This window comes from Atta cephalotes (genome assembly GCF_000143395.1).
Source record: "Atta cephalotes unplaced genomic scaffold scaffold00058, whole genome shotgun sequence".
NCBI lineage: Eukaryota > Metazoa > Arthropoda > Insecta > Hymenoptera > Formicidae > Atta > Atta cephalotes.
Window position 1 is genome coordinate 227,692 of NW_012130122.1, and position 11,604 is coordinate 239,295.

An 11,604-nucleotide genomic window follows, 5' to 3' on the forward strand; every position below is an offset into this window, starting at 1 on the left:
TAGTATTGCGTAGCTGAGTATTTGAGACTAAATTTTAATTATTCAATCACCATCATCGTGCGCAATGAAACTCTTGTTTACATCATGGCGCATGGCATGGGTAAGACAAACGGTAATTTAGATTTCAGAGCAATCAGCTAGCTAATTAAATTTTCCATCATGCTTACAGTGACAGTTCGTCGTCGAATTTAAGAAATATGGTCTGAGACGGATGTCATTCAATATCATGCAGAGTACAGCTGAGATAGCCAAGGAGTAAACGTAATCCGCGTATTCGCGTGTCATAATTCAGGACACGTCGGCACTTCGCAAGTTGACGTTCCATGATATGCATTATTGTCCATGATGTGCATTATTGTCTTGTGAGACGGTTATCTTTGTGATTCTTTCGCCGGGACCAAGATGCCAGAACGAATCGAGATTGGTACGTGGAATCCCGACTTTTGTGGTATTTCCCGTTCACGACGTACAAATCCGCACGTTCGCTTTATTTATATGATGCAACATAACCTATTCTCTAAAATTTTGGGAGTGAATGTCACTCTTTCGAATCTTCTGGCTCAATTTTCATTCTTTAGAGTGAGATCCCAGAATTTAGAAAATCATAAAAGGATTATTTTAAAAAATATGCAAGCAATCCAGGCTATATCTGTTAGGTTGAGAAAGGAGGAGATAAAAGGACTCAGGATGGTGTATAATTTCATATCGAGGACGAAGAAAAAATTAAAATAATTAAAGCCTATATATCTAAATGTGCTAAATGACTTTCTTGAATTGGAAATATTTTCGTTAAAAATAATGTGTAAATGTTTATAATTATAGAATTGTACATTTATATTTAATTAAATTCGATTATTTATCTTGCGACACATTAATGCATACATATAAAATATGTATACAATAATATATATTTTACATATACATAGTATTTGTATTATTATACATTTTATTATATTGTTTTTTATATTGTTTTTTATTTGGTTTCTGCCAATTTCAGGTATTATTCCAAGTAATTTGAGACACGAAGAAACTATAGTTCAAATAGCAGAAGCTCTAGACAATCTAGGCGATGCTGTCTCATATATATTTGATTGCATTGATAGGAGGCTTTCGGAGAACACACAAAGGTAGAATTAAAAAATTATCTCTTGATTTTTAATGTGACTGTTGTATTCGATTGCCTTGCTTAATTATACGTTTGATTGATCCAATAATAATATTTACTAAAGAATAAATTTGTCTTTAGATTGACCAACATTAAAGAGAGAGCTATGAAGTTGGAGGACAGATTGCACTATTTACAAACTAATTTAAACCTGAAAGCGGTAAAAATGTATTCTGCTGCTAAATATCCGGCTAATCACACTTACAAGGAGTATCAAATGACTATACCGTCACAGCGCGAGCATATCGCTGCTATACCAAGCATTTACAAATGTTCTGTGCCTATAAAGGATATCCCCGAAGCATATTTATCTTCTAATTGCAAAACTGAGGACGGTCAATATGCCGCGAATGTCAGCCTCCAAGAAAAGCTCCAATTTTATCACGTACGATCAAAGGCTGGCAAAAAAGATAACCTTGAGAATGATGTAGAACCATTCCCACCACAATTATCCTCAGTTAGTGCCCTCCTACTATTCGATAGCATGGATAGTCCGTACGAAAAAACGTCCATGCGATCATCACGTCAGTCTGTCAACAAGCAGCAAATTGAGGATGCTCCAGATTCAATTGTACAACCGTGGCTTTCGTCAGAAATGGATGCGTCTTCCAGCTATTTGTATACCCCGACTCTTGGAGAGGTCAGATTTTCATATAATATATTAACTCATTTAACAATATAATTTATGTCAATTTGAAAACATTTATACTTGTTTTTTAAATTTACGATTCTACGATTTATTCTTACAGAAGATTCTTATGTATTTTTAGGTTCCTCAAATAAATGTACCGCTAACACTCCCAGATTTACCAGGCATTGTGGATGATGAGAAATTTGTGCTCGATCTTAATTCCCAAAGCCCTATCGCACCATCATCTGCGGTCACGACGCCCACTGTTCGTTTAGATCTACCGACGCCAATCAGTGACGAGAGAGACTCTCAGTCGAAGACCGAAGATAGTGCTCCACACTTGCCTGTTTTAACTGGAGCTTTGACAACTGCATCATCACCTGCGCCACCTCCTCCACCACTTCCTACGGTCACCATAAATGCAAATAGTGCTGTGAGCAATGAAAAAATCAGTTTTCAAGTTATGGTACCTCCGCCGCCACCACCACCGCCGCCACCACCACCGATTGCAGAACCGATCGTGCCTACGTCAAATGATGGTTCGGAAAAAAAGAATAAAACACCGAATCGTCCGCCTATGACAACTACAATGGATGATCGTTCTAATTTGATGGCGGCGATACGAGACGCTGGTGGAATAGGCAGAGCGAAATTGAGGCCTACTGTACCGGACGAAAAGAAGCGTGATCGATGGTCTTCGGCTTCGGTAGGAGGTGATCTGATGGCAGATCTACATGCAAAACTAGCGTTAAGACGCAAAGGTATCGCCGGCTCTACGGTAGGAGCTCTGGAGAGAATGTCGAGCTTAATACCGCCTCCTCCGAAACCGACTGAAGCGTCTGCGTCGGATAGAAATTCCGCCACCAGCGAATATGACTCTCAACCTGATACGGACGATTGGGAAGAGTGATCACTACTGTTACGGTAATTGATAGAACAGCGTGCTATTGAATTATGATAAATGATCATGATAAATGACAACATCCGCGCATGAAGAGACTCAGGGGAATTTTTTATTGGATAAATTCAATGAAGTAGAGGAGGATAGAATCAGACATATAGATCTGATTATATTATTTTTTTTATTCAGATCTGAAAATTATTTGATTTTTAAAATTCTACTTTCATCCCGTAACTCTGCTAATCATATTTTTTCTATGAAAAAATAATTTATATAAAAATTTATATTTTGTGAATGTATAATTCTGACAATGCAATAGTTCGATCAAATAACATTACGCGACTTTTTATGAGTAAATTACAAAATTTTTGAAGGGATGAGAAAAATTGTTATGAAAAAAATAAGTTAACAGAATAGAAAATTTTATTTTGTACGTTAATACATTTTGTACGTTAATACATTTTCCCAGTAATTATCTATAATTATTTACTTACATTTATGTATATTTATTTCATTCGTCATATACACACACACACACACACACACACACACACACACACACACACATTTTTTGTGTACGATCTTCCTCAAAAAAGTCTTGTACATAAAATATATTACAAAAGTAAAATTAGTCCATTAAAATCCTGATTGTACATTTCTTAATATACGATAAAGTGTACAATATACGAATGTAACTAATGTATATACTGTTACGTTAATAAAGTTTTATATTCAAATTGTATAATACAGAATAAATTTGTAATATTAAAATTTGCACATATACTATTGAGACTGTTGAGCAGTTTTTCAATACATACTTAAAAATTATTAATATTATGATATATGATATGTTCGCAACATTGAATATATATTTGAAACGCTTTACAAATGAATACACAAATATATATTATACCCTGATGTTATACTTTCATTTGTTTCTTACTTACATACATGGCAAAATTAAAATCAAAATTGTCCTAATATTTTACATATATCATTTTGAGACATATATTCTCGGTATATACACACATATATAAAGTTGCTAGAGGCAAGAATAGATGTATATACACAGGTGTTGATGGTTATCTTCATTTATTTCGAAATAGAATAAATGAAGATAATCATCAACACTTGAATAGTATCTGCTTATCCTATTTTTTACATCGGCGTATGACTTACATTAGCCTTATTTAAATTTTTATTTTATTGTATATAATTTATTTTGTCGCGGTAAAATTAATCACTTTGTACCTATCGAATATGAAGTATAAGCGGAGCAACAGATCTCTATAATATTTTTCAAAAATTCTATAATTACATTGTTTGATTTAAATTATAAATTTGGCGCGATCCAGTTCAAGAATTTCATGCAAATTTCGAAGCCCATAAAACAGGCCGCATTTGCAGGAAAAGCTCGTAGCATAACAGGTACGACACCCTTGTAAAGCGCCATTGGTCCCTCGTTTTTCATCAATTTAACAAATACTTCGCGTATTCCTTGTTTATACGTACCTTCTGGTGCTGTATAATAATGTATGATAAGAAATATTACATTGCATATTTATATCCATATCCAATATTACATTGCATATTTATATAATTAATTACAACTTTAATATGTTTTAATCAGAATTTTGAAAGATAAAAAAGAAAGAAACTCTTAGAGATATATACGTACCAGTCTGTAAGCGACTTTTCAGGATATCAGGTGGCATTCCTACCAACCAGTTCGCAATGCCTGCAAAACCGCCAGCCGTTATGGTAGCCAGTAAACTAAGTTTCCCATCCTCTGGAGTAAATTGTTCCTTTAGATATTCGTATGTTAAAAAATACATTCCGCTGGCTGGAATATCTGAAAAAAAACATGGAGGCATAGTAAATTAGGAATCGTTTAAGTATCCTTGTGCGAACCAAAGATGGCATATAAACATTATGTAGAATTAATAATAGCAAGTAGATAGCATGTGGGTTGGCAGATAGAAGGCATCCTGTTTGATAGGAAGCACATCAAAGCATATAGATAACAGTTAACAAAATCCAGTTTCCTTCGGGCCAGTGTGCTGCCGCTGGTCCCGAGTATCGTGCTCCGATTCAAAATCATTATAAAGTGAAACAACATGACATTTGTTATCTTGCTTTTCATCATCTTGTCGTTGGTACATACAAATTTTAACACTTGTCGTGCGCTCCGTTAATAAATTCAACTTCGTTTTCTATGTAATTATTTTGTATACGTGACGTGTGTCGACACATTCAGGCGGTATTCATAATCAATCCTTATATTTAAAAACCGTCTTAAATACAGTTTTAAGATATCATTAGGCAATCACAGATCGGCATTCATAGTCAATTCTTATACTTAAAACTGTCTTAAGTACAATCTTATAATGTCATGAACTAGAGAACCACATTAATGCATCTTAAGATATTTAAGACAATCTCAAAATAAGAACCAATTATGAATCAATCTTAATATATTAAAATACATAAAATGACTCAAACTAAAATTCAATGCTATAAGATAGATTAAAAACCACAAGAAATTTATAAGTTTGAAATATTCTATCACAATATAAAATCATTGATTCAAATTGCGTTGTATTCAGGATCAGTGTATAGGACAAGTTATCGATATCGGTGATGTGTGGGAGATTAAATGCCCGCAGGGATGTACCTGTGAGATCCAAAAGTATTCCGATCTGTCTCTGCATCAATGGGTTGGCATAAACAAAGATAATAATCAGGTATGAGTAAATGACAATCAACACTTTCAGTGTACTACACTTTCTAATATTCACTTCTATAATTTTAATACATTCTCAATCAAACAGGATATACCTTCCGATGGTGCTGATCTTAATATAAACGACAATTCAATGACTCATGAACTGATGAAAATCGCAACATGCGTGATTGTTGACAACCCTGAAGAACTTTTGACTAAACTTCCTTCAGATATACAGGTGACATAAGAAGCATATATAATTTCATAAGTTTGTATACCCCTCACATTAACTCATCTTGGCGTTTTATCAGGTTTTGACATTACTTGAATCGGGTAGCGGGGATATCGATATTCTTCTACAAGCTACTACATTTCAACGATTCAACGAATTGATATCGCTAGATATTCAAGGAATAGATTATAGCGACTCCTCCATGAAAGAGATGAATAATCATACAGAAAAAGGCGGCATTATTCTCGCATCTGATACAATGTATCCTCTAGGATCTACTTTACTATATCTAAATTTGGAACGAGTTAAATTGTCGAACTTAAATTTACCAAACAAAGACAAAGCAAATTTGGTAATCAAGCCGATGAACTCGCAGGAAACGGAGACAGTCGATGAAAACCAGGTGTCTATAAGCAATAGCAGTCAATACAAAGGTCACAGACTTATTTTTCTGAGTCAACAGAATAACGAAGATAAAGAAATACTGCCATATGACATTTATAAGCAAGAATTGGAAGGCTACAGAGAAAATGTTGAACTGTTTGCTGCGCTCGGTGTTTTAACGCATTTAAAAATTTATGATTGTAACCTGAAAGATATATCTTGGCACATGTTCGATGGCCTTAATAGTCTTCTTTATCTCTCACTAGAAAAAAACGGTCTGAAATTCATTCCTGAATTTTGCTTTTATGGCACACCAAATTTAAGATCCCTCTCACTGGCAAGCAACGAATTACTGACATTGAAAAGCGTAGACCTGGCAGGATTGCTTCTATTAGAACATCTGGATTTAAGACAAAATAATTTAACGTTCCTGTCAGAGTTATCGTTTCCGCCTTTCCCTGCACTCGTGAGCGCTGACTTTACGGACAATCCTCTGGATTCCATTTTTCCAAGGTAATAAATAATACTATACGTGGTTTGTTTCTATGATTAAATCTGAGAAAATTATCATATGTTCATTTTAGTACTTTTGAGATTATGAATACGACAATAAAATTGTATCTCGGAGGTATGGCATCTAAACTGAAACTGCAGAAGAATTCGTTATTAGGTCTACGTCGAGTTGAGATATTACACTTGTACAATCTAGAGATACCTCTATTAGAACGTTTTATCATGCAAGGATTACCATCATTGACGCATCTTAAGATGCGAGGAAATGTCTCGAGCATCGATTTTGATGCATTTGTCGACCTTACTAATTTATTGGATCTCGATTTAAGTCATTGCCATATTCAACAAATTTCTATGGATGCCTTCTATGGTTTAGAAAAAGTTAGGAGAATTGACTTATCAAATAACGATCTGAAATCTATACCGCCTGGTTTATTCACTGCTCAACAGCAGAAGGAATTGAGAGATATTATACTTACAAAGAACAAATTAACTTCGCTACCTTTAGATTTTTTTAGAAATTTGAGATTGCCAAATAAACAAACGCGAGTCCAAAATATAAGATTGGACGATAATCCTTGGGATTGTGCATGTATCATGATCAATTGGAATCCTAATCTGGTAATTTATAGTTATCAATATCATATTTGATGTTTACTGTTTAAAGCCATTTATAATGACTTAATTGAGAAATAGAGAAGAATTAATATATATCAGGAAATATGTTAATAAATATTAATAATATAAAAATTATTAGCAATACCATTTTTAGGTAAATAGAAATAAGGAAACAGCTCCACGTTGTTCAACGCCAAAACGGTTACAGAATTGGGGTGTCTTCTATGCATTGCGCAAAGGTGGTTTACAATGCAGAAGCCCGAGGAAAAGGTACCTTCGAAAATTTTTAAAGACGAGAAACTCTGAAGAGGATAACAATATCAGTTAGCTAATCTTTCTTTTCAAATTGTATGTATCTGTCGATATACACAGAGAGTTAATAAAAGAAAAATACATTAAAAATTTTTAAAACCTATTTCCTTTTCTAAAAATATACTTAATCCTTTTAAGGTACATAATAAACGTGAAAATTTCCATTTTAATTCTTCTGGCAAACTTCTATTTGGTATATGTGTAACATCTTTAAACATAATTTTATAAAAAATTACATAATTTTTGAGAATTGTATATAACAAAGTATGAATTATACCTCTTAATAATGTAGCATAGGTGCCTTTATAGATACTTCTGATGCCTCCTTCTTGATACAATTGTTTAGCGCAATCCAATGGTCCACTATACTTTGGCTTCGTGTCTGCATGCTGTATTTGCAACAGACATTTAATACGTTCACCAGGTGCCATTATAATAGTCGTGAATATGCCGCTAAATGCACCAGCGTAAAATAATTGTAATGGAGTGAGTTTCTCATCTGAGACACTCTGTTGTAGCTTCTTTCCGATGCTGTAGCCAAAGAAACTTATCGCAAATATAGGAGCAACGCCAGATAATGGTGCACCCATGCCTGAACAAATAACAAAATCCAATTCTAATTAATAATTTCCTTTCAAAAATATAATAATATAATAATATAATATTTATATCTCCCTGAGATATAAATAATTCATGAAGATACTAATTATATCTTTACTTTTAATAACTTTACTTATAATAACTTTACTTATAATAAAACTATAGACCTGGTTGTGTTATTTGAATACTATTTATACATCATGTTACATAATGTTTTAAAAATTCTAAAATATTCTAGTCTAGTTCATGTAGTTGACACAATTATCAAAATGTCGATATGTTTATAGCAATAACTTAAGGTTTTATACAAATATCTTTATAATCTCAATATTGAATTGGAAAAAGCTTGACAAGATATTCGTGTAATGTTCAGTACAAATATAAATACCCTTATATAAACCACGTATTCCTTCTTTCGTGATTGTTTTCTTAGCACAATCCCATGTACCAGTGTAGAGAGGCAATTCGTTGGGTCCTGGAACTGGCATCGTCTGGAGCCGTACCTAAATACATAGAGCAATGTCTTACAAAACGCACATGATTCTTGTAGAAGGCAAACTGCAATATTTAGACAGAATGTAGATAAGAAAAAGAGAAGCAATGTGTCAATTTTACACTCAATTTTTAATAAGCTGGTTCAATTAAAATATAACCTTACCTTTATGGTATCCAGAGGATGGCCAGCTATCACAGTGCATACTCCGCCAAATCCACCACTCAAGAAATATTTAATAGGACTAACGGTATCCGACATGATTATTGTATATAAAACTGAAAGTCTAAATAAAAGTATCGACGAAAAAACAGTCTTAAAAAACTCGTTGATTAAGTCAGGGGTCAAAGTACAACAACAATTGGCCCTTGACGTAGGCTCGAGATCATAAATTCCATTAATCGATCATAATGTTTGTCACAGTCTTCTACATATAGTCTTACTATATAATTGTATTTATATTGTAATGACTTTTTAATAGTGTGTGCAAATTAGGGACAAATTGTTATACGGCCGATCTGTTTTTTTCGAGCTGCATTTTATAACACTATTTACACTCGAAAGATAAATGTATATAGATTAGTGTACGTGTGAATGTATTTCACAATAATTGAGTGTGCACTATTAAAGACCCTCGGCCCTGGGCAAATTTTTGTGACTATCAATGGAGTGTGGGGATAATTGAAGAACGATGACGTTACCGACAATTAATAAAAATTTATGAAAATTTTATTAACATAAATATTTCGATGATACATTATTAAATTCGTGATTTTTTATTATATAAAAGCTGTATAAATAAGTATGCATACTTTTAATGATATAATATCTTATATATTGCCAAAAAATTACAATTTTTCCTCTGCAATTATCTCTATTGAAAATCAAACTCAGATGATATCATTAAAATTAAAATAAATTTTAAATAAAAATCGAGTATTATTAAGTTTTAAACATATGTACATGTCTATGAAACTAATAAATTATGAAATTAATACCGTATTATTAGTTTATTATTCATTTAGGGTCGATTCGACATCAACGTTACTTTTATTTTAAGCGAGACTTAAAATTCTTTGTCTCATTTTGGTTTTAAAACGAGACAAATAGAGTTTTAAGTCTCGCTTAAAGTCAAAGTGACATTGGTGCAACTGAAATGCACAAGAATGTATTGGGATGCGTTTCGTTTCACATGATAGTATCATTTTATCTTTGTGTTCACTAATGCCCATTTTCATCGATAGTAGTTTAACTTTAATCTCGGTTTAACATACTTTTTGTTTTTTTTAGTTCTAAAGATTAGAAAAAGATAAAAAGAAAATTAAACAGAGATTAGTAGAAAGTTAATCTGAAATAACGAAGTAACGTAAGCTGAAATTAAGTTATTTTGATGAAAATGGGCATTAAAGAAGGATTAAAATGATTATATATCAGGTACATTATGTTCAAAATGGAATGTATGATTTTTTTTTCATTGCTCAAATTAATAATTCAAATTGGGCTCTTGAAATATTAAAACAAATAAAAAGTTAATACGCAGTAATTGGTAATTGCAATTATCATATACATTTATATTTCGATTGTATCTATTACATAACTTGGTATATGATAATCACACCAATTATCGCATATTAAGACTTTTGTCCGTTTTTTATTCTATTTTTTTATTTATCTTAATATTGCTATATATCTCATGAAAAGATATACATGAAAGAAAGAGAAAAAAATATGAAGCATTATAACGCATTATTTATTTGTAATATTTAAAGTTATTACGGATTATTTGGAAAACAATTATTTTCATAAACATTAGGGGGCGATTCATTTGACACTACAAATGCTTCAAAGCATTCATAGCATAAAGTGAACCGTAGTCTAAATCTTTGAATGCGAGTGTGACGTAGCAGGAAGTGCATAAGACTGCTGTGCCAAAGATCCTGGGTTCGACTCCAGAGATGCGATTCCGTAACTGTTTTTACACATCTACAATTGTCGGTATTGTTGCACAGATATTTTAGATGGTAAAAAAGCTGTGTAATGACACATCTGTCGGTAGACATGTAAAACAGTTATGGAATCGCTCTCGGGCAGAACTGAAAAATTTTTCGAACATTCGTATCGCCTCTCGACAGGCAATGACAAACCACTGGAGAGTATATCCTTCCATGTACACTTCTTTAAACAAAATTGTCGTTCGGAATCATTAAATTGTAGGTCCCTTATGACTGTGTACAATCAAAGTGTTCACCACAGGCATATGAGAGAAGTCACAACGCTCAATTATGGACAATAGGCAGGAAGGAAAGAAGGATGGAAGGAGCTGACAAGACCTTTTTGTGGCATTTCAAAGCAAAATTAAATCACATTTATATAGCATGCAGATCAACAGATGTTATTGTATTTGTTGAGCTGCATGCTACATGAATCGTGTGATTTAGTTTTGTTTTAAAAAGCTCTTGTTAGCTCCTACCAGTTTTCATAATGATAGATAAAAAATTCTGCTGCACAATTCATATGGAATGTGTTACAAAGATAAGACGCTCCCTACGTGAAATACACTTGTACAGCAATTTCAATATTCTTACGACATATACCGCATATTTTCATATTACTGGCACATTCTGCACACGCCAATAAATGTCCGCATGGTATAAATGCAATACGTAATTCTCTAGTAAAGCAAATTTTGCATAATGTTGCATCTTTGTTGCGTGGTTTGTCAACCTGTATTTGGACAGATTGTTCCTCAGGATTGGCTTTGCCTGATATAGTACTTGTTTCTGCAATAGTTTTTTCAGAAAGCGAATTTTGAGTCCTTTCGCTAGCAATACTCTCACTATCATCTTTTTCCACTCTCTTATCCAATTCATTAACTGAAGATGCACCGGTTTCCTAAAAAACAATTTAAGATTGATTGTCTTTCAACACATTTATTTCATAATTTTTTAAAGAGATTAAACTGTTACACAAATATACAAATTGTATAATTCTAATATTTCATTTGAAAAAAATAATAATGCTCGTTCTTTG

General features: G+C 32.9%; 4 protein-coding genes across 4 annotated transcripts in view; 2 read left to right on the plus strand and 2 right to left on the minus strand.

The window, feature by feature from the left end:
* The first annotated feature begins 402 nt into the window (after positions 1–402).
* On the plus strand, positions 403–2,706 carry LOC105623443 (WAS protein family homolog 1). Its single transcript, XM_012204836.1, has 4 exons — positions 403–424; positions 998–1,127; positions 1,247–1,805; positions 1,936–2,706. The coding sequence occupies exons 1-4, from the start codon at positions 403–405 to the stop codon at positions 2,704–2,706; spliced, it is 1,482 nt and encodes a 493-aa protein (XP_012060226.1).
* A 1,324-nt stretch (positions 2,707–4,030) lies between these two features.
* On the minus strand, positions 4,031–8,835 carry LOC105623445 (congested-like trachea protein). Its single transcript, XM_012204838.1, has 5 exons — positions 8,740–8,835; positions 8,470–8,584; positions 7,759–8,073; positions 4,376–4,549; positions 4,031–4,218 (listed from the first exon to the last, which is right to left on the minus strand). The coding sequence occupies exons 1-5, from the start codon at positions 8,833–8,835 to the stop codon at positions 4,031–4,033; spliced, it is 888 nt and encodes a 295-aa protein (XP_012060228.1).
* On the plus strand, positions 4,815–7,497 carry LOC105623444 (insulin-like growth factor-binding protein complex acid labile subunit). The gene is made up of 6 exons (XM_012204837.1): positions 4,815–4,853; positions 5,304–5,441; positions 5,529–5,660; positions 5,734–6,551; positions 6,623–7,172; positions 7,324–7,497. The coding sequence occupies exons 1-6, from the start codon at positions 4,815–4,817 to the stop codon at positions 7,495–7,497; spliced, it is 1,851 nt and encodes a 616-aa protein (XP_012060227.1).
* Positions 8,836–11,118: 2,283 nt separating the features above from the next.
* The window catches only part of LOC105623506 (baculoviral IAP repeat-containing protein 8-like), a 1,669-nt gene continuing 1,183 nt past the window's right edge, over positions 11,119–11,604 (minus strand). Inside the window, exon 3 of the mRNA XM_012204900.1 lies at positions 11,119–11,466. Coding sequence (XP_012060290.1) covers positions 11,119–11,466 — 348 coding nt within the window. The remainder of the gene's footprint in view (positions 11,467–11,604) is intronic.

Coding starts and splice junctions, on each gene's coding strand:
- LOC105623443 (XM_012204836.1), top strand. CDS start 403: ATGCCAGAACGAATCGAGATTG. Junction 425..997: donor GCCAGAACGAATCGAGATTG/GTACGTGGAATC, acceptor TGCCAATTTCAG/GTATTATTCCAAGTAATTTG. Junction 1,128..1,246: donor CTTTCGGAGAACACACAAAG/GTAGAATTAAAA, acceptor ATTTGTCTTTAG/ATTGACCAACATTAAAGAGA.
- LOC105623444 (XM_012204837.1), top strand. CDS start 4,815: ATGACATTTGTTATCTTGCTTTTCATCATCTTGTCGTTG. Junction 4,854..5,303: donor TTTTCATCATCTTGTCGTTG/GTACATACAAAT, acceptor CGTTGTATTCAG/GATCAGTGTATAGGACAAGT. Junction 5,661..5,733: donor AACTTCCTTCAGATATACAG/GTGACATAAGAA, acceptor GCGTTTTATCAG/GTTTTGACATTACTTGAATC.
- LOC105623445 (XM_012204838.1), bottom strand. CDS start 8,835: ATGTCGGATACCGTTAGTCCTATTAAATATTTCTTGAGTGGTGGATTT. Junction 8,585..8,739: donor ATCCTCTGGATACCATAAAG/GTAAGGTTATAT, acceptor CTATGTATTTAG/GTACGGCTCCAGACGATGCC. Junction 4,550..7,758: donor CTATGCTACATTATTAAGAG/GTATAATTCATA, acceptor GTTTTTTTTCAG/ATATTCCAGCCAGCGGAATG.